This window comes from Plectropomus leopardus, chromosome 11, assembly GCF_008729295.1.
Source record: "Plectropomus leopardus isolate mb chromosome 11, YSFRI_Pleo_2.0, whole genome shotgun sequence".
In the NCBI taxonomy this organism is placed as follows: domain Eukaryota; kingdom Metazoa; phylum Chordata; class Actinopteri; order Perciformes; family Serranidae; genus Plectropomus; species Plectropomus leopardus.
In genome coordinates, this window is record NC_056473.1 from 15,681,532 (window position 1) to 15,704,038 (window position 22,507).

General features: G+C 37.2%; 2 protein-coding genes across 4 annotated transcripts in view; one reads left to right on the forward strand and one right to left on the reverse strand.

Annotated features, from left to right (window-relative positions):
* Positions 1 to 2,195: 2,195 nt before the first annotated feature.
* On the reverse strand, positions 2,196 to 11,992 carry LOC121950659 (proton myo-inositol cotransporter-like). Of its 3 annotated transcripts, none has more exons than XM_042496735.1 (11): positions 11,939 to 11,992; positions 9,690 to 10,162; positions 8,354 to 8,513; positions 7,593 to 7,801; positions 7,330 to 7,438; positions 6,993 to 7,156; positions 6,567 to 6,681; positions 5,518 to 5,643; positions 5,022 to 5,140; positions 4,484 to 4,636; positions 2,196 to 3,539 (listed from the first exon to the last, which is right to left on the reverse strand). In XM_042496735.1, the coding sequence occupies exons 2-11, from the start codon at positions 10,132 to 10,134 to the stop codon at positions 3,313 to 3,315; spliced, it is 1,827 nt and encodes a 608-aa protein (XP_042352669.1). In that variant the 5' UTR covers positions 10,135 to 10,162; positions 11,939 to 11,992; the 3' UTR covers positions 2,196 to 3,312. The 3 variants fall into 3 exon arrangements, with proteins under 3 accessions (XP_042352669.1, XP_042352670.1, XP_042352668.1); XM_042496736.1 differs by having other exon boundaries at positions 9,690 to 10,159; positions 11,939 to 11,986; XM_042496734.1 differs by lacking the exon at positions 11,939 to 11,992 and having other exon boundaries at positions 9,690 to 10,541.
* A 1,839-nt stretch (positions 11,993 to 13,831) lies between these two features.
* Positions 13,832 to 22,507, forward strand: part of lrrk2 (leucine-rich repeat kinase 2) — a gene marked incomplete at its 5' end in the record, with an annotated part of 36,571 nt that continues 27,895 nt past the window's right edge. Inside the window, 7 exons of the mRNA XM_042496050.1 lie at positions 13,832 to 13,955; positions 15,740 to 15,825; positions 16,618 to 16,727; positions 18,396 to 18,484; positions 19,621 to 19,758; positions 19,976 to 20,110; positions 21,450 to 21,581. Coding sequence (XP_042351984.1) covers positions 13,832 to 13,955; positions 15,740 to 15,825; positions 16,618 to 16,727; positions 18,396 to 18,484; positions 19,621 to 19,758; positions 19,976 to 20,110; positions 21,450 to 21,581 — 814 coding nt within the window. The remainder of the gene's footprint in view (positions 13,956 to 15,739; positions 15,826 to 16,617; positions 16,728 to 18,395; positions 18,485 to 19,620; positions 19,759 to 19,975; positions 20,111 to 21,449; positions 21,582 to 22,507) is intronic.

Consider the following 22,507-nt stretch of genomic DNA (forward strand, 5'->3'; position numbering starts at 1 on the left):
ATAACACCATGAACGCTGGAGTCCCATTACAAGCCTATCAAATTACTGGGACAGGGAGGGCATTGCAATCTACAGGCTCGCCATTGACTGGACACATGTCAGTGCATATGATACCGAAGCCAAACCAAAGACTGCATGTTGGCTGTTCTACAGAGACTGAAAGGCTGACTCATCTTTAGTAAAACTCAGTGAAAAGTTAAATCCAAACAAGTTTGACTTTATAAAACAGAAATTAACCCAAATAATATGACTTTTTACACAATTCTCTTCCATTCACAGCTAACCTGCACTTAGTAGATCAGGATCTCCATGACGGGAGGAATACCATTGCAGTCTGAGTTAGTTATCAGTTGGTTACTTGATAATGTGATAAATGTGTCGTGATTATGTTAGTTTACACCTCAAATCGTATGCAGTTAACTCTCCTTAGCTAGAGCTGAGATTACACAATGGTGGAACAACAAACATGGTTAGCTTGAACCTTGAAACAATATTTTAAAAGGCTGTTTCACTCCAATTATATTTAAAACGTATACAAAGCTGGTGGTATCTAGCTGTGTAGAGTTTTAGTTTTACTTTTCCAAGTTGCGATATATTGCTTCTGAGAATTCTGCTTCCACTAAAGCCTAATTTGTTATTCTTAAAACATTGAAAAATTACTTTTTTTTCCAACAGTTTTTCATTGGAACGTCTCTTGCACTTAGTCCTGATAAAAAGTATGCACATCAAAATTTGTGGATTATCTTGGCTAACGGAGACACTAATTGCATGTTGTATTTGGGTGGCAACATAGATATTAAAGATGGCTATCTCTACACCAGGACAAAAATATATACATATAGATTAATTGACTGAGTTATAATTTAAACAAATAGTAAAAAGTTCTAGATTAATTTTGAAGCACAAACACAATATATTTGCTCGTCCCAGCATCTAAAATGTGCATATTCAATGCTTTTCTTTGATATGCATGACAGTAAAGCAAGTGGACTGAATATTGCACTGATTGTTGAAGAAAAAAAAGCAATATGAATGCATCACCTTGGGCTCTAGAAAATGATTATGGGCATTTTCCACAATGCTCTGACATTTCATAGACAACATTATGTAACATTCATCTTTTAATGTAGAATAATAGCAAATAAATTCATAAGACAAAAAGTTTGTTTCTGTCGCAATATTTTTTGCTATTTGTGTGAACTGAACCTTTAAACATAGTTAACAAAGGGAATCATTTTCTTTCATTACTGTTTGTTCCTACACTATGTACTTCTGAGTGCACTCGGTAATATACAGCACATCTACTGACTACTGAAATGTAAACACTGAATCAAATAGTGAAACCTTGCATGAATACTGACAGGCACAATGTCTCAGACTGCTTCAATGTGTGTGCATGTTTATTTCTCAAAGATCATATTGATTAACAGATCATCATCACAGAGACATGGAATGTAATTGCACACACAGCACAAGCATTTCATATATAAAATCTAAATAACACTTTAGTACCAAACTGAACACACCTCATTTGCCAACAGTTTAAATGGATTTATGGCCGATAAACTGTTGATTCTTAATGTCAGTACACTCATCGTTACTGTCCTCCTGAGGATTAATTAAGTCTGTTACAAAATACAAAATAGTGTGAGTATTTAAATTTTACAATACAAAGTGCAATATTTTTTCCCTTTTTAATTTCTCACACAGGCTTGTCATCACTGAGATTTACATGACTAGCAGCTGCATGACTGCACAGCTATTATATTGCTTATATAGTTTTCACAACACTTATGGCATGTGAAAGGACAACAGTCCTGTTAACACAAAAGATGTAGTTAAAAATATTGGACAATGTTGGTTTCCATAAATATGTAGATAAATAGATATTTGTAGATCACTAAAAGCAAAGTGAAGATTGATCTCAAATAAAACAATTAGAGGGAACACATCCATTTCACAGAAATGGAAATTTCTGGCTAAAAACAACACTGCATTTGAAAGTGTTTTTTAAGAAATGTTCCGTTTTTAGATTGTAAAATGTGAACTGTAATATATCAAAGTGTGCCTGTGCGAACAGAACGTCTATGAACAAAGCAGCTCTGAATAAAGTCGTTCAGGTTAACTTGGTCGTCGTTATTTGAGCTGCGAAAACAAGGACATTCAAATTGAACATTAAAAAAGACCTATAGAGTACTACTGTAGCATAGCAGAAAAAAAGTTATTGGTGCACTTAGTACCTTGATACTTACAGTTATATAGGCTATGCCACTGTCTGACCCAACCATTCCATCGTGTGCTGGGCTGATTTCCAAACTTTGCTAGAAAATTGAAGATTTGAGTAACTTCTTCTAGCAATCTGGCATAGTAAACTCTTTGTAAAAAAAGACACCTTATAATTTCATAAAGTGCAAGCTCTCCCACTGTGCAAACAATAGCGGCAACCCACAATCAACTGATAAGATTCACACCAGCACAGATTAAAAGATCGAACCCACGTTAGTGGTTTTAACAGGAATGAGATGAAAGAGTTCTACAGAATGAACAGATGAGCAAATGTCCAAATAAAACACAAATCAATGATAGTGTTTGTGTCTTTTCCACATTGAGGATCTGATATATTCATGAATTTAAAACGTTGCATCATTAAAGCCAAAATACAGACACATTCTTGCTGGTATATCAGTTTTGAAGTCTTGACAGTGCCTATAAAAGATGGACTGGAATCATGAAAATCACTGATGCTACAGAATGGCTATAAAAACGGTGAGTCAGTAAATAGGTCACTTGGTCTATGAACTCAATGAAAAAAGCATCAAAGACTTGTTTCTCAAATGCTATCAGGTGGGAAAACAAAAGAAATTCCCCAAAGTTCATCTTCAATATTCTTAACATTCAGTTTGTTGAACAAGGACTTTCCATAGTAGAACTATAACCTGCCTCAGTTTCAGATTTGGCACATCATTTTTAAAAGTTTTTCTGGGATATCCATTATCCCAGCTGCACTGTTCCAATGAAACCTGCTGGCCATAATCCTGGAAAAGTCTTGCTCTAGTATTCCAGTTCATGACAACAGAGGGGAATGATGGGAAACAAGAACACACAAAATAAAAGGCAGACCGACTCCCAGGTGAGGCAAAGGCAGACAGAAAAAAACACAGAGATGATGAGCGAGGAAATGGGCCGTTACAGCCGACCACTGGAGAGCTCAAGCCTTTTTTTGCTCATGTTTGATTTAGGCCACCAGAGGGCGACAGGATTGCCTTTCCTCCCCACGTCACCAAACCAAAGGACAGAGAAAATCCTCCCGGTCTAGTCTAAATCAGAGGTATCATTGTCAGAGGAGGGGTAGTTGTTTCCTTTTACCCGGATGTACTGGATGTGGCCGTTGTCATTGGGGGAGGAAGCCCCACAGGAGCAGAGCGGACCTGTGAACAGGTTATCAATGTCCTCCAGCTGCAGGCCCTGAGTCTCGGGAAGGCAGCCATAGACAAAGAGGACAGCCAACACCACCAGGCCTGCGTACATGAAGTACGCCCCTGGAAGAGAGATTCACATTTTCAATGTCAGATTCTGAGCTATGGCTGCCATTTTTTTCTTGATTTATACCTCATAGATTTGTCCGTATAATTGTGAGTCAGAGAAAATATAATGGTGTTGAATGTAAATTAATGTTTTTCGTGTGTAAAAAGTTTGGATAGTGGCTAAATCTGGCATAAATAATCTTTTCTCATTTTGAGATTGATGTTTTTTGTGCATGGTCCTCCTTTTTCTTGCTATTTGTGTTTATGCATAATTTGTCACAAAACCAATTTAGTTTCACATTATGTGCTTGTAATGTATTTCATTGTCCTCCAAAGAATAACCATTTGGAGTATAACATGATTTAAGATGAAATGGCTTCACATTTTCATTTGAAAATCTTTGCATCTCAGTTTATTTCAAGTCATGATGCTAACTCATGCTAGATGAAAATGACATTGAATTGGCAGAAATTTCCCAAGCTTATTTTGTGAACTCTATCAAACTTACCCAACAATTGCTCAACATTAGGGCTAGGCGATGTGGAGATGATCAAAAATCACAATATTTCTTTTTATCAAAAACCTTGATATTGATATTGTGATAATATTGTGGGGTTGATTATTGGTGTCTTCACAAAATATTTACACAGTGAGATTTTTTTTTGATTAATTGTACTAGTAATGTGGATATAATGACCAAGTGGGTAAAGGCAAATAACAGAACAGCTACAACAGTCCGGTAAGTTCAGATAATTACATCATTTAACTGTAACGCAGCCTTTAAAAACAGGAAAGACAACACTTAAAATATTACAAACACATAATGATTTATAGTTGAGTTTGAGATGGAGACAATACCATGAGCATTTAACAACAGACAATACACTATTTTCTAATAAGGTCTAACCTGACATGTAAAAGCAGTCTGTGATGTGACAATGTATTTACCGCCATCTTACCATAATAGGTCAGATACTGAGCAACATGAAGGAAGGTCAGAGACACCAGGACGTTGAAGATCCAGTTGACCCCAGATGAACAAGCGTTGCCGGTACTGCGGGCCCACAGTGGGTAAATCTCTGAGTTCACTATCCAAGGCATGGTGCCCATACCTAACACAAAGAGACACTCGTTAATATTGACAAGGATAATACGCATTACATGTATCATTTCTTGATATCAGGTGTGTAGCAATACATTAGGTATTCACTATCCCTATCATACAGATAACAGTTGTCGTTATAATTTCACATTAAATTATAGCATTAGGATAGCCTCTTTATCTGATATTAGCTTCCTGTATCAGTCAGCCACAAGGGTATGTGTCACAGTAAGTGTGTGTTATTTCTGTGGCTTTCCGAGCTTTATACGTATTGTATATATTCGATTTCTTTTAAGCAACTATCATCTTTTTTTAATTATGGAAGCTAGGTCAGAACAACCAGATAAAAACTTGAATTCACAGGAAGACCGGGCAATGAGAAAGACAGTTCAGACCTGGAGCAAAAAATGCAAGGTAGAGGATGAGGCCGACAAGGACGACCCAGGAGTAGGATGTTGGACAGTAGTTGTAGGCCCAGATTGGGCTGTCAGTTCCCTCTGTCTGGTTGTAACACCTGGATAGAAGAAAAATCCAAGAAACTGAAACCAACATTTCTCAACAATTTTGCTGATATATCTAATGTTATTCAACATTATTAATACAGCAGAATAAATGTGGTTTGCCTGCTTTTCTGTGAGCTGTATTTTATTTTGGTATTTTGAAAGAACAGTAGCACAAAGAAGAAGCTACTCAATTAGTCTGAAACAGATGCTAAAAAAAGAGTGCATTTGTCTTCTTATCTTTTAATAGCTGCTATTTTTGATACTATATTATGTGCAAAGCAGTTTAACTATATGCTGATCACAAGGGCTTTTACTGTGAGCAAACATGTGATAATAAACGTATCATTTACTCTTTTTCACACAAGCACAGAGAGAACCGGTGTCTGACCTTCCCCAGGCGGCGTGATCTGTGGACACTTGGTTGACAGGAACGCAGGAGGAGTCGGACACCGTGGTGCCATTTTCCTGATAACAAAATCCACATTTCGGATCCAACATGCAGAGTTCACAGGATCTAGAGGACAGAGCCGAATGTAAAATGTCTGGCTTACTAATACAATGCTGAGAAACAGAGGCATACATGCTGCTCTGTCAGCAGAGATAACTCAAACTTTTGGTAACAACAAAGATAGTGAAACTTTAACTGCTGCTGAAAACATTATTTCTGGATGCAGGAAGAACAGGACTTAAGTTTATTTTAAACACATTAAAGTATTTTGATCACATGGGTGGTTTCAAAAGCCCTTTTGATGTTCCAACATTTGTGTGGTAGAAACAGGACTTGTGTAGAGATGGCAATATACTTCTTGACTCTCCCACTAGGGATTTTGTGATTCAGAAAGTTTTCCAAGGAGTAGCTTTTTACTGATATTAATATTACAACTTCACAGTATGATGCCTGTTATACAACCATAGTATCTCTCTGATCTTTAAGTCATTACAGGAGCTTCTTTTCCTCAAGACTGTAACTATAATGATGCTGCATTTTTTGTAATAATTTCTTACATTTCCTGGAATACTGTTTAACTCCTCCTAAAAAGGTGCCTAGACTTTATACATTCAGATCTTGGTCCTGTGTAGGCAAAGAGAGTGATCATGCTAGTGTGGTGAGAATTTTACTGTGAGGAAAATGTGAGTCATGTCCAACATTTAAATATAGCACAACTTTAGCCTTTATGATACAAAATCCTGTAAAAGTGTTATGATGAAAAGTAGCTTGTAATTTTGAGTTATTTATTGACCGGGTACTTTTTCACTTTCATTTAAGTCATTTTTATGGGAGCAATTTTACCTTTATTTGAGACTAGATTTTCAGTACTCTACCCACCACTGTCTTGCTGAATGTGTAAAAAAAAAAAAAAAAAAAAAGCAAACTTAGGTTTGAAATTTAACATGAATGGTTGGTTGTAATATTAAAATGACTCTCATGTCTCTTACCCATATAATCTGCAGCTCGAGTTTTGAGAGTGGACTGGTTGGAGGGTGATGGGTGGAGAATGCTGAGCAGACAGCAAGAACCCGACAGCCAGCAGAGTCAGACTAAAACCAGTACCTGAAGGAGAAAATAAACACACCAAATTCATTTTGAATGCATAAATCCTGCTTAGACCTCTGCATAAGTCTACAAAAAGACATTGTATCCTTCAGACCTCCCCGGTCCATGTATGTCTAAATATGATAAAATCTAAATGCCAAGGTAACATGACACAAAACTATTACCTAAACATACTGTCTGAACAAAATATTGAATAACTACAAGCAATATTTGTTCTATTTTAAAAATGTAGTATTCTGTGCTGATTTATCTCATGTGTTTCAATTAACTAATCAATTGGGTAAAAAAAAAACATCCACATCACAAACCTAAAAGGCTGCCCAGGGTCAGCTTCCTGCGGCCCACTCTATCCACCAGCCAGAACCCGATCAAGGTGAACACAAAGTTGGTGGCAGACGTTGCAGCAGCCAACCAGATTGCCTGTTTATCATCCCGCACTCCCGCCATCTGCATTATGGTTGCACTGTAGTACCTGGATATGAGCAAAGAGATTTAGTGAGAATTAATTTACATTTCAACCCACAACCAAATCTCTGATCAATTCTTGCTTTTCAATAGGGCGGGAGAGTAAAAAGACGCTTTACAATGGTGGCACATCTTATTTGGGATATACTAAAGCTATCACAACATAAATAGATGACCCACATGACGGTGTTTATCCCAGCCAGCTGCTGAAACATCTGGAGGCCGCAACCAACGATGAGAGCCCTGCGAGTCGGACTGTGGCTGAGGATCCGTAAAATAACAACGGCTCCTTCAAAGCAAACAAAAATCTTGAATAAATATTGAAAGTAAACTCATGTATGTTTGCTCTCATTTTCATGTTTGGCTAGCAATGCGGCAGTGTCACAGCGAGACATTTCATTTTGTCACAGCTTTTTTTTTCTGTTTTAACAGTAATTTTTCACCTCCACCCGCCTCTTTCTCCTCTTCCTCGATGGTGGTTCTGATAGTGTCGTACTCCTCCTCAATGCTCCGTCCTCCTCTGATACGACTGAGAATTTGTCGGGCCTCTTGGCTCCGGCCCTTTTGGAGAAGCCAGCGGGGGCTCTCTGGCAGAAAGAAGAAACCGACGAACTGCAGCACTGCAGGGACAACGGACAAACCCAGCATGTACCTGCAGTGTGGAGAGAATGAGGAGGACCTAAATTATTAATTAATGCAGTAGAGACACTTGAGGTTATCCAGAGCTGATCTCTTCAACTGGATTTAAATCTCAGCCAATATTTTAAGCTCCAATTCTTGCATCCTGAAAAGAGATCCAGCATGCTAACCATTGCAATTTATTGGTTTACTTATGTTTGATCCATCTGGACTTTTGTCAAAAGTATTTAAATATTTTTGTCTCCTGACAAAGGTAAAGCCAGACTGCAACATTAGTCTAACCCAGGCATCAGCAAAAAGAGTTGTAACTAAGATGTCTCACAGCTGAAGGATAAACTTGTCTCTGATGGACAAATTATATATTTGTGAACTGATGCTAAATTACATCAAACAAATCTTTGGCATTCATGTAGAAGCAATAGCAATACATCTGGAAGAAGAAAATTGGCAATGCAGATGTATCAGCCACACTCTTTACAAAGAAAGAGTGGGATAAACAAAGCTTAAATAAAAACCGTTTAAAGTTACTAGCAGTGAAGAGAGAAGTGGTAGAACCAGTGCGTACCTCCAGCCACTGTGCTTCAGGTAGCTGAAAGCGCCATCGATCACACTGGCAATAAACTGGCCACCAGTGAGAAAGAGGTTGTTGATAATCACCAGCTGACCTCTCTTGTGAGGAGGGGAAACTTCGGCAATGTATACAGGAACTGTCATGGATGCAATACCTAATGGAAAAAAAAGGCCTTCATTCTGATGTACACATAGAGAACTAACACATTTCATATATGCATTTTTGGTGATGGAAATTCTGGGGGAATAACTTCTGTTATGTAACAGAAGTTATTCCCCAGTCCTACAGTCCTACTGTATGCTACAGGCAATGATAATACTGGAAAAACAGGTCAGGTGGGTGCAGTCAGTGTGTGGCTGCTGGTCTGAATTCCTGTGCAAACTAAAAACGTGACAACTAAGAGTGCTTGTAGGCTGAACATCCTGTGAAAATAAGAGTTTCTGAATGGCATCAAAACATTTTTGATACCTTAGAATGGGGAATGTAAATATGTTTGAACCTTTTTTTCAACTGAACTAGACTTGGAAACCTGTGGCGTCGGTTGGATCAGTGGATACAGCAGGCAGCCCACATATTAAGGCAGTGTCCTTGCTGCAGCGACCTCGGGTTCAATTCTGGCTTGCGGCCCTTTGCTGTATGTCATCCCCTCTTTCTCCCACTTTCACGCTAGCACTCTCCTGTCCTATCTGATAAAGACAAAAATGCAAAAATGCAAAAATGCAAAAAAAAAAAAAAAAAAACAACTTAAAAAAAGAAAAAGAATTGGAAAACCACTCTGTGGACCAGTGTTATAAAAAAAAATTCAAAACAATCTCAGCTGCCATGGAGATCCAACTCCTCTGGAGGCGGAGTGGACTTAACAGCTGAGTCCTTATTGAGGAGGTCAAAGTGAGCCTAAAATGTGTTCCGTTCGTCTGACAGTGTGGCGTCATGGGGGTGCTCCTGCTTTTGTAGCCTGTGACATTTTAAATCACCTACCACATAAAAATATCTCCCTGAGGTTTTACAGAGTAAAAGTTCCTCTCATGTTGGCACTTTCTTTGCATGGTATTGCAGATAGCCTTTTGGTGTTGGTTGAGTGTGATATGCACACTTTTTCACAAAATAATATTATTGGTGATCCTAAAAGCATAACGCCAATACAGATAATCAGCAAAATACGAAATATCGGCCCCAATAATAGGCCAGGCGGATAATCTGTACTCCCCTGATTGTGACCGTGTGGAAATATATCAATGTGAAACTAGGTGTTGCTTATAAAGAACCTAATTACCTCACCCATTACCTGGATAAATTACACTTTTTTCATTATCCCCAAACACCAACTCACCTATGCCCACACCAACTGTGATTCTGCCCACAAGAAGAACCACCTTATCCGGGGCTACACTCAAGATAATGCCCCCAGCGGTGAAGATGAAACTGGCCAAAAGGATGCAGATCCTGCGCCCCAGCCACCCATTCAAGTAGCCTCCACTCAGGGCAGAGAGCGCTGCTGCCCCGACGGTACTGGAAACCAGTAGCTCCTGCCACAGAGCACTCAGGTTCATCTCCTTCTTCAGGAGCAGCATAGCTCCGGACACCACTCCGGTATCATACCCGAAGAGAAATCCTCCCAGCGCAGAGAAAAACGCCAACACATAGACGAACCCCGGTGTGGAGGGATCTTGTTGGTCCAAGCGATCCCCACCAGTGGCAGACGATGGAGGCCCGATGAGACTCTGTTCCCCATCATCCCCTGCTTTCTGTCTCCTGGTGCCCATAGAGCTGTTCATGTGCGTCAGGCTGTACTCATCAGGGCTGCTGGACATAGGTGAAACCACGGTCATTTAGCGCATAAAAACTCCATCAAAACATGCGTAGAGAAAAAAGTGGGCTTCAAACAAATGGCGATAATGATGCTGCTTTCCTTTCAATACCAGACGGCCAAATAATCTCCAGCTGACACTATCTTGCAGTCAGACTACAGAAAATGAACAAGAAAGAAACCGAGACGTCGAGATTTTGACAGCTAAATTTGCGAGCTTTAGCCAAAATAAACGTTTTGCGATCAACCGCTGTGGTACTAAACAGACGGTTATGTAAGTGCAGCAGATTTCACTGCCATGTCATGTCAGAATTTGCCCAAATCGCGCACTTTAATGGCTTAAAAAACGATTGTTTACCACTGTCCGTGCTGCTTCTCACGCTGTAAGTGGCCATGTTTAATAGTGCACACGTGTCTGTCACCTGACTGCTCGCAGCCAAAAAAAAAACACACACACACCCCCCCAAAAAACCCCGAATAACCTACTTTTAATGTTAAAAAGACGTAACTTTTCAACTTTCATACAACTCAAATAACATTTGTCATGAGAGGAAAATGTCGTTTTCTGTTATTTATTTTGGACACTATCTCTAGAACGCAGCACCAAACTCCATTCAAAACATGTATAACTTTAGTAAGTATTGGTTTATTGGCAAATGTATAGCTTTAAACAGAAGTTCAGACCATTTATTGGTCTTTCTGTTAATTCGGCATATATGTGGACGACCAATTTTTACAGTCTTTTAAAAAAATGGTTATTTGTGATGTTAATTATTAAGGGACTGGCTGGTGGCTATAGTGCGACCTTTTAAAAATGTTTATCTTGACCCACTCTGAAGCTACAACTTTTTTTCCTTGAGCCTCCCTGAGGGACTAGTTCCCCTTGTCACTCAGCCCTCCCTCAACCATGAATGTTTTTGTTTTTTTTATATTTTTTATATTCACGCCAAATTTATGTATTGGAACCAATGCAACAAACAAACAGCATGAGAATAAAACGCATTACCAAAACAAACATCAATGATAATTTTAGTTTTTAGCCTACAGTTTCTGGCTATGATAAGTGGTAGTTTGGCAATCTTTAAGAAACAAATGCCTTTCAAACCCACCGGCAGGTTTTGGGGTCCAGATGATTTTTAAAATAAATACAACCATTTAAAGTTGTACGTCCCTCCCCTATGCCAAATTAAAAAAAAAAAAAAAAAAAAAAAACCCAACAAACTCCAAAATAAACAGGTCCCTACCCACTATTTAAAAAAAAAAACCCTTTGCCTCCCTTATTTTAAAACCAACTCTTCCCCACATAAATAATGAACAGTCCCTAACAATTATATCATTTACACCATATACACGATCAGTAATTGTCCTGGTTGCTATCATAGCAAAGTCTATTTCCAATTCTACACATGCTGTTGTCAGAAAAGCCAGCTCTAGTATTTGAGAATGTAATAGTATAGTATTGCTTTAGGCTATATGTAAACTCAAAATGAAGCAATAAACTACATTTCGACCATTAAAGGTAGAAAAACAAACACAGCCTAACAGCACACAAGCTCAAACTACTATTTAAATGTAGTCATCAAATATATGCCCATAAGAGGTGTAACGTTTCAGTATTGCAGCTGTTTCAGAATCGTTTGACACTGAATAGCTGAGAGGTTAGGCTATGTTGGTCAAATTAAATATTACTCATGGATGAAATATAAGCTTCCACCACACAAAAACACTTCCTTAAACAGATGTTATCTTTGCAAATAAACTCGAAACTATACCTGTGGGAGGTTTAATGTGGAGCACTGCTGCAGCTGGTGTCCTCTTTAACAAACGGGAAGTTAGTCTGATGGCTCTGGATCATGTGATGTTGTTGCAACAAAAGAAGAACACGCCCATTTACATTGTAATGCATAACTTACCTGCGACTCCAGAGATCCTCACATAGGCAGCTGTCTTTATCAGCCTTGTCTAACAGTAGAAAGTGGCACTGATTGAAGTGGCAGCCTTAGTACGATCGGGCACAAATAAATTTCCAAAGTACTCCGCAGAACACAGATATAAAAAAAAAAATAAGCATATACCATTATAAACCTAGGCCTACAGATACAGCATGAGCAAACTATCACAACAGATATTTCACATCAGCTGCCTTTGAAGACTAAAAATGACTAATGAATTTGGATTTTATTTAGCAAGTTAAGGCAACAGAAGAAATATGTTTCCCCGCTTTTTTCATAAGGAGTTCGGGTGAGTTGTCTTTCTATACGCAGTTGTGGCTTATTTTATTTTTAATATGTTTGCATTTTTACCCAAAAAACAGAGGCTTGCAAATTCAATTTTTGACCAGTGCAACTTGCTTTCATTTAAAGAATAACATTAACCAAGTGAAATGTATATTAATAAAAAACGTGACATTATTTTGTAATACATTTTTTGTTAAAACATTGGTAATAATGAATAAAAGTAATATGTAATAAAAAAAAATAAGAAATATTATTTTTTTGTTCATTAATGAGTGCCAAACTGACTAATCTGTACCATAGATGTATAATAACACTAATAATAATATATAAAATAAAGCTGGAGACGTGGTAAAAGTACTATTATCAATAAACAAACAAACAAACAAATAAATAAGTGAATAAGAAAACATAAAAATAAAACGACCCTTTACTGAGTGCAAATACCGTAATAACGCTGCTATGCGCGCAGTACAAAACAAAGATGATGGTGACGATAGAAGCACCGTCAGCAAAAAGTTTAGATTTTGTTGAATTTTTGCACTTTTGTCTTAAGTGATGCATACCGAGTTCATTAATACCTTTCATTTGATTGTAAAACGTTTTAAAATTTGCTCTAAGAACTAAGCTGCTTTACCCATTTGCAAACAAACCTTAAAATTTGAATTATTTGAATGAAATACGTCGCAAATCACTGCCAAGTCTCACTATTTTATAATCGGTAAATCAGTAACTGACATCAGACACCGGGGTGGGAGGTAGCTCGTGGAGAGCATGGATGCCATTCGACCTGAAAGTGTAGCTGTTAATCATAGCTAATCTTATTTATGTCGAGAAACGATCAATATCTACGTACAAACTTTACCGGGAGTGAAAGGCGGTTTGTCTGTGTCATAGATAAATGATTCTCCGTGACCACCCCCCCCCCCCCCCCCCCCTCGGGCTGCGCTGTGTTTGCGTCCAGTTTGACAAACGGGAAGTTTTTTTTCTGACATGAGTCATATGATGTGACTGTAAGGAAGAGGGACCGCGGCTGCTGCTAGAGAGAGGACACGTTTTTTTTTCTCCACAAAAACAACAGATAGTGTCAAACTCCACAAAGAGGAACATGTTTCTCTGCCAGGGGAAAGTTAGCCGCGGACGGTGATGTCAACGTCTGAACCGAAACTCCGTCACACTGACAGCTTCTCCAGCCCTGACAACCACTTAGCCGCAGTGCTAGCTAGCTAACGTAGTACGATGAAACACAGCTAATATTTGGTAATGTACCGTACTGGTTTTAATGGCACTTTATTAGTTTCTTCCAATGCTACTGTCATGCTGCAGCAGCGTGGCCGCTCAAATCTCAGTGCTGGAGGTATGTACTGTTTAACATAAATGCATGTCAACTCGTCAGCTGGAAAACAGCATTTGGAAGACCATGGTTAACCAGAGGAGTTGGAAGAAAGGTTGAAGAAACTTCTGGTGAGGCTTAAGATCCCGCAAGAAGACAGACAACTGTGCACACTGATCCAAATCATCCAGGATCTGCTTTTCCTGGCGCACACCGACAATGGTAGGAAACACATTTTTTTCCAGCATGTGCATCACGCTGCTGTTCATAATCAGGCAATGTTTCCTTTTACCATGTTTGATTTATGAGCACTGAGAGGACTAGTGCTCACATCCTCAAGTTTAAAAATACTCCATTAAAAGTCATGTATTCACAAGTGTGTGTGATCAGACTGTGAAAAATAACTGAACCTCTGAGAGATGATGCAGCACCTTCTGATATGTAGAGCAATTTAATATATGGTGAATAGGTATTTAATATGGATGAGGTGCCCTGTTGTTGTTGTTTTGGTGTTGTTCTCTATCTATCTATCTATCTATCTATCTATCTATCTATTCCCAGCAAAATTTAGCTACTTAAGACCAAAAAGTACTCATCATGCAGTATTTGGCTCCATGTTAATGTTATATAGTTATATATTCTATTATTATTATATGATTTCTATTTCTGATGCATTAACATGTTAACATACTTTAATATTGCAGTTTGTGATCGTATTTTATTATCTTTCTGTGCTGTTAGTGGTGGAATAATATATTTAACTTCATTCAAGGTTTCACTGACGTAAAAGTACCAGAGTAGTGACTATCAACAACAAAAATCTACTTGTAATTAAAAATACTTGCTGGGTAGAATGAAGAATAGTCCCTTTCAGTAAGTTATGTCATTGGGATATTATTAATAAGGGTGGGGGAAAAATCAATACGGCATATTGCGATATTTTTTGTGTGGCAATATTGTATCAATTCAAGGATGCCAAGTTTAATTTTTTATTATTATATACATTTATTACAAATTCAAATTAAACTTTTGGTAGCCCACTAGAATAATAAAATCAACTGGCTTTTCCAGTACACTGGACTAGTTGGCTGTAATAAAAATGACAGAATATATTTTATTATATTTAAGATTCCACAAAAGTATTGGCTATTAACAGTAAAAATGTTAAGTATAAAATTAAAGGTACTTGTTGGTCAGAAGGGTGCCTTTCAGAGAGTAATATACTTGTAATATTAATAATTTAAGCTGTAAGCAAAAATTACTACTAACATAATTTAGGATGGATTATTTTCTACCACAGTTATATTTTACAAATTGATCATATGTAGTTGTTTGTAAAATCTTTATCTGTAAATGCAAAGGAGAAGAGATGATGTTCTTGTTAATTGTTGTGCAATAAAAGCAGAAAGCAGAAGAAAATGGAAACGCTCAAACTACCTTAAACATGTACTTGAGTACTGTTTACTGAATGTACTTTGTTAATGTACTTTCCACCACTACTTTAGAGAGACCTTGTTTCTTTTGAAAAAGAGATTTACATGTTTAGTTTGGGATCCTTATGCACAGATTAGGAGTTCACCAATTTTTAAGGGACTTGTATTGTTGTTATTTTCTGCATTTTTATTTTTACTAAGGTACTAAGGTACTTTTACTTTTGCTGTGCTACATTCAACACATAATAGTGGTTGCTATTTTGTCGATAAAGATATGACATATAGGGACACAGGACATTGCTGTAGTTTGGTATGAAGTGAAAACCTTAATTTGTCATAATACATAATTTACTTTTTCTTTTCAGGTACACTTTCTTGATAATAATAATGTACTTTGGGTATTTGAAATCTTTAACTTAAGAATTGCATGTAGGACTTAAACAATTAGTTGAATAATAATGCGACTCTTTCCTGAGCCTTGCTAAGCACATTTAAAAATAGAAGCGATTTTGAAAGACTGCGTCCCTTCAAACAAAGCTAATTTGCCATATTGTGCTTTCTCGTCTGTTGCAGCAGCTGGACTGTTTGTAGACAAAGATGTCCATGCCCCCCTCATGGTGGTGCTGTCATCTTACATCAGCAGCAAAGGAGTCCAGCAGGTACTGCAAGACACCTCACAATCCTCATCACCAGCGGTGTGTCATTCGACCATCTTCAACTTTGCTTGGAAACAGAAAGAAAAAACGAAATGTCATGGTTTTAAACGCATCTTGTCTCAATGACAAATGTCCTGGCATCTGTGTTTAGAAAGAAACAGAAATGCGTGCCACCTTAAATTGGACGGACAGATGTTAATTTGTGTAAAACAGCATCATCTGTTAAGCTTAAAATTCACTCACAACTGACATGCCTATGCCTGTTTATGCATGTTTATAACGTTGCGTGACTGCAGCATATCAGCATATTGCAGCAAACTGAAAGTCAGATTGTGAGTCAGTCAGTCATAACAGATTCATATGAAGGTTAAAAAAACAAAATCAGATTTGAAGTATTTAAAAATGTGTGCTTATGAGTTGAAGGCAACTGTATGATGCTGTAAATTACATAAAGCCTATAGATGTGGACTTTCATCTCAAGCATATTTTGTTGAGCAGTTGGATTCACATATTTCACAGTCACATGATCCAGCTGTTGTTCATATGAAGCTGGAGACGGGGACACTGGCTAAATGCTTTTGGCTCCTCTGCAGTGGAGTCAGACACATTTAAAACAGCTGCAAAACTGCTCGAGCAACCCACATGTAAAATAGACATTGACTCCTCAAATTGCCAAAGCAAATTTTATTTTTATTTCAGATAAAAATTCAGAGTTTCTTTAGTTTTACTTTGATAGTTTCACATGCTTATTCACTTGTAGCCTAAGTGGGTGATGGTGTGCTCATTTTGCTACAGGTTGGTTGGTCATTGCTGTGTCGGCTGATCGAAATATGCCCCAATACGCTGGACCAGCTGACCAGACCTCTGCAGGCAGCCAAGGACTGGGAGGTACTGGGAGTACACCAGTAAGTAAAGATGTGCTTCCTGGGTGCATTATCTGGAACCGTAATGAATTAGTTTTGCAAGAGTGAATATACACCCCAGTAGCTCATGTCACATGGTAGAACACGACATAATCATACCAGCATAGACGATCATATCACATAGCACTTATTTTCAAAAGAAGCCATGACATTTGAATTTGTGCTTTGATTTATGCACAAATACCTGCAAAACTAATGACATCCACATCAGCTTCAGTGTAGTTTGTGTTTTAGTGCTAGTTAGCAAATGCTGACATGTTAAATAATGATGGTGAACATGTCAACATTATTGCAGCTAAATGACAGCATGTTAGAGTATTGATGGTAGCATCTAGCTGCAGTACCTCTGCATAGGGGTTGTAGTGTTATACATGCCTCAAGGTAATCCGTGGTATGAAAATTGATGGTTATCATACTGTGTTTATTTGCTAAGCTACGGTGTTGAAAAAAATGCGACGTGACCAGGAATCTCACCTTTTTTTCCCTGTTATTTTTAGAAGGGAGAGGTTTTTTTTACGCATACATTAATAAAAAAAAAATGATTTCAAGTTTTAATCATAGTAATATAATGTTTAACTAAAAAAAACATTTAAGGTCATTGTAATAATAATAATAATAATAATGATAATAATAATTATTATTATTTATTATTATTATGTTATAGTGTGACACAGCGATATTTTCTGAGATGGTTATTGTATCGTGAAAGGCTGATACCATTGCAACCCTACACTGTATAACCTCGCAGAGCTATTATCATGGCCATAAACATAAGTCTAAGTCTTGTTACTTCCAGGTTTCAATGACAATCACATCCTGACATGCAACTTGCCCCAAAATAAGTGAAAACACTGAAAGAAGTGAAAATAGTTCAAATTTTGAGAGTTGCCTAACATTTCACATTACATGTTGCACAATTTTGGAACCCATCAGATGAAAAGAATAATGTGTTAGTTTACAGAGATTTCATGTGACATTAATGAAAAGCACGATACAGATTTTTGTTGGCTTGCTTCTTTGTGATGTTGAGTTCTTGATTTGAAGATTTATTTGGATACGTGTGAGAGCAAATATATACACAGCTGAGTCTGTTAATCAATACCAACACTGTGATTGTCTTGATGTAAATGCATCGTTCCACATCTGAGCCTGGAGGTGTTGGGCAAAGTGTGAATTAATTTAGACCACTTAATTCTACCTATATCCACTTTACTGAAGTCAATAGATTTTTTTTAAAATATTAGCATCATCTTCAGTTTCTAGATCCTGTTAATTGCAGGAAACTGCCTGCGGTTCTATTACAGTATCACGCAATGTCAGTTTTACCCGCCCGTTTTTTTCCCAAGTGATCTTTTCAGTTCTTTTATATTGCTGTGTAATATTTCCTTTAAATCACTTTGTGTTTCACCAAGCTGTTTGATTTTCTTTAGTTCTGAGTGCATACGTGTGCTAAGACAATAAGAGGTTATTGGAAACATGTTTTGACCTGATGTATAAATCAGAATCTAATTTAAAATAGGCAATATATTAACCAGCTCTCTTTAGGTTTGCAAAAGTGAGGCCTTTGCAGGTAAAATGATTTAGCTGAGTTAATTCTTTGTCTTGGCAGCTCTGGTTAATTTTGCCTGTCTTGATGTGCTTTTTTTTCAGGCAGATCCTGAAGGTCCTATCTCAGTACAGCACAGACTGCAGAGTGACCATGGTTGGACTTAGAGCTCTTGCTCTCCTGCTCAGATCAGGTGCATTTGGCAGTTTTTCTTTTCAATTGTGACTCTACATGCAATTGCAATAGCTTTACCTGGACAGCAAAGCCACGCAGTGGCTTAGTTATGATGCACTGTTGTCGTCAGATCAACACAAAAGAAAACTTGACAGTAAATGAATCCAAAAGCCAAATATTTAAACCTCTGAACCGAATTAGTGGGATTTCTTAAAAAAGTAGATTTAGAAAATTATTTTTAAAAAGCTAGCGAAAAAAAAAGTTACAGAATTATTATAACATTTAAAGCACTTTTTTCAGATAATTTCCTTGTTTGTTTTTTTAAATGTTTTTTTTTTTATTTTTTACATTTTTTGATTCATTTGTTTATTTAAATTTTCAGGTTATTTACTTGTACCTTTTACACATTTTTTTTGCTTATTTTTGGGCCATTTCTTGTTACGTTGCTAATTGCCTTCTTCCCATGTGTTGAAAGAAATCAAGCCACTTTGCTGAGGTTTCAAATGGTTAAGGAAAAGGATTAAAAATGTAAAAACAAAAACTCAGACAGCTAGTTGTTTCAGCCAACAACTAATTATCTGCCTATAAATCTGCGTATGTTGCATTTTTTTCCATATCTGGTATGAAGGGCTACTACAATAAGACTCATTGTTCTTTTTGTACTTTATTTTTAGAGCAACACTGTCATCTCTATCTTTAGATGATTTCTCTGGTTATGCTTCTAATGGACAATGAGAGACGTTTCATTCTTTTTTGTGTGATTTGAAGTTTCTGAGAAAGCAGAGGTTAAATTAAGACGTGTGATGTTGTGTGCAAACCAGCCTTTAGTCCTTTGTGACAGTAAAATGTCAGTGGCTGCACTACCAAGGATAATAAACAAGCAAGAAGTCCTGCCTCTAACTCTGACAAACAGTTATTTAGAGGATATTCAGATATTTACAAAAATAAAACTCCTATCGGAATTGTTGAGATATTCACTACTTATAACACGACGAATTGTGAAACTTTTGTTTTGTTTCAAGAGTTAATTGATTCTTGCCCTTTAAGTTCTCAGTTCTCTAGGACTAAGTTTTGCTTCAGCTTTTTCCCAAATTTGTGTTCCCATTAAGGTGGCGGACAGTTTTTTTAATGCTTGTTAATTTAATGTTTTTCTAGACATGATTCCTCTGCTGGTGCTTGAGGAGGAGGAGGAGGATGTGTTCGGCTTGGTGGTGCAGGCGATGAAGACGTTTCCTACCAGTGAAGAGCTTCAACTTCAAGGCTGTGGAGCTCTGCAGTTACTCCTGGAGAGCGGTGAGCTGACACACACTCTCTAACCTCCAGTATACTTGAATATGTATTTTCTTTGTCTTAATATTCTATGGCAGGTATCTACCATGTACTAACGAAGTGTATTTTACATGTTGACATATTGACACTTGTCTAATTTTTGTCCTGATAAATATATCGTAGCACTGTGGCTTAACGGTCTCCTGTGAGCTGATTATCTTTGTTGTGTCTGTGTTTCCAGTAAGTGATGACCACCTGGTGGAGTTTGTGGAAAACCAGGATCATGTTGTGGTTCTGGCAGCTCTGCAGAGGTTCCCTGACAGCCCCGAGCTGCTGCTGCAGGCCATGAAGGTTCTGCTCCCACTGGCTCGTCCTGGTAAGACCTCATTTTATCCCCTTAATATCTACAAGGTCCAGCAGGGCGAATGAGGAGTACTTATTTTACTAGTGAATCTTACCATACATTGATGTCAGATTGATTGATTGGATTCAGTGTAGCTCTCATTAGGTGGAGAACTTTAGGAACGTGTGCTTTCACTCTATAATCTTAATGGTTGATGCGTTACACAACATATTAACAACAGCTGTTTTAGGACAGGAGAGCAGTGTTTGTTAAAATAGTCAAATCTTCATGGAATTTTCCCCATGGTGAGAAACACTACTAAGAAAGACAAATAAGAGTTTGTCCCATACTTCTAGATCTTTTTTTGAAATTAAAGAAGGCCAGGACAGATTTTGGGCATTTACTGCAGATTTTGTACTTCTTTTTCAGCAAAGTTTCTTCGGCTCTGATAACAATTACCGCTGGATTTTAAGGTTAATCCCAAATATAAGTAGCAAGCATGTTTGATGAGGATCACCTCTATTTGGTCATTAAAGACAACATGATCTATTGTTAATGGGGACGTTTTAGTCCTAAAATTAACACTTTTCTGTGGAGGACAGATTATGTAAATGTAACACTGTTTATGATTTACCTCATTATTTATTTCTGCACTGCAATATTGTTTTTCCATTAACAGTTTTTAAAATTGTTTAGCTTTCACAGTGCAAAAGAGCAGTGCTTCTTGTTTTGAGCAGACAGTTTATTCGCTTTTCAATATTTTTGCGATTACAATGGATTATTTATTCTATGATCAAAAATGATCATAAAAACTGTTCTTGGAATATGGTTTAGGGTCTACAGTAGGTTTTTTGTCTGTATTAAGCTTGCCATGTGACAGACATGATATCATGAATTTCCTAGTGACATAACACTTTTATTTCAGACATTGTTCTACAATGAAATTCTAATTAGCTGGATAATTTCTGCATGAAAAGTGGGGCTGAACATGAAGAAAAAGTGGAAAAGTGGTTTTGGTCATGAACATTTTTTACACTACAGTCTGTGTTTTTCGCAGATGTACGATTTACCACGGTCATGGGGGATTCCAGGCTGTTTGGAGATACCAATACTCCTCTATGTTATTTGTTAAGGACTAGTTTTCTCCCCCCAGGTTGTTTTTTTCCCTTTCCATCCTTATTTGCTGTTTTTTCATTGTGAATTTGTCATAGCATCTATTCTTTGTTGGTTTAGGAATCCAGGAAAAGTGCAGTTGTGACTGCCAATAAGTGCCTAACACACTATTATTATTCGTGCTTTTCTTTTTAGAACTACAGACTATTCTTGTTTTACATATTGTGACATGTACGTACATTTTTATTTACATTTCCAGGCAGTAATGTGGAGATGTTGATGTCAGGAGGCGCTCGGTGCTACAGCATAATCATTGCTGCCATGGACGCCTTCCCCGAGGTAGAGGAGCTGCAGGAGACTGCCTGCTGCTTGTTCCGGAGGTTTACATCAGGTCAGACTGAGGCATTGAATGTTCAAAATTTGGAACATAGAGACAGATTTTAGTAATGTATATTAATAATTAAGTCTCATTTTTATATCTCCAGTTCCTCCTCCAATGATAATTTTAGTTGGTTTCATTTGTGGATAAATTGAGTATTCTCTGAAAAGTTTTGTCAATACATTTGTGTGTGTTTTTATAAGAAACTTTCCTCTTGCTTCTTTTAATCTCCTTCTATTTTTTCATTTAACAAATACTTCAAGATGTACTAAAATCTTGTGTAAGCAACAGTTTGTGTAGGATTGTGTGGTCTGGCGGCCTCTGTTCTTTTTTTTTTTTTGTTATATATGCAGGGTTCCCACAGATTCTTAAAGTTGTAAAAGGCATTTAATTCAATAATCTACAATTAAGGCCTAAACTGGTATTAAAATGTCTTAATTCAGTTTTTTGAGTCTCACAAATTCTAAGACATGGGAAGAAAGATTTTCAGAATCTTTTTTTTCTGTCGTTGCACTGTAAAATTTCAGAAAAATTAGCAACATCTTTTACTTTTTTCAGTTATTATCATTTTTAAATACATGAAATTAACACATTCCACTTGCATTAAGGTCATAGAAATGTCATGTTTTGTGTTGCAATAAATAATTAGGGAAACATTGTCCCTAACCCTAAATAACTGATGTTCATTCACATTTTCTTTGTCATCAGTTTTGGTTATTGCAAAATTTGGTCTTAAATTTCATTCCACATGGCATTAAAGTCTTAAATCTAACATGCCTTAAGCTGTAGGAACTCTGATATGTAACAGCTTCTTACAGAGTCACATGTTTTGGTTTCATATTTCTTCAGTTCACTTCACATGAACCAATGAAAAAGTGTACTCTGTAAATGAATAACTCTGGATCATCTCCTCGCTTGTTGACAGTCAGTAATGATAA

What these genes read in the sequence shown, in the direction of transcription:
- LOC121950659 (XM_042496734.1), bottom strand. Translation starts at nt 10,188, where the DNA reads ATGACCGTGGTTTCACCTATGTCCAGCAGCCCTGATGAGTACAGCCTG. An exon ending in CTGAAGCACAGTGGCTGGAG is followed by an intron (nt 7,802 to 8,353) that starts GTACGCACTGGT and finishes TCCACACTGCAG; the next exon opens with GTACATGCTGGGTTTGTCCG. An exon ending in TCGAGCTGCAGATTATATGG is followed by an intron (nt 5,644 to 6,566) that starts GTAAGAGACATG and finishes TCTGTCCTCTAG; the next exon opens with ATCCTGTGAACTCTGCATGT.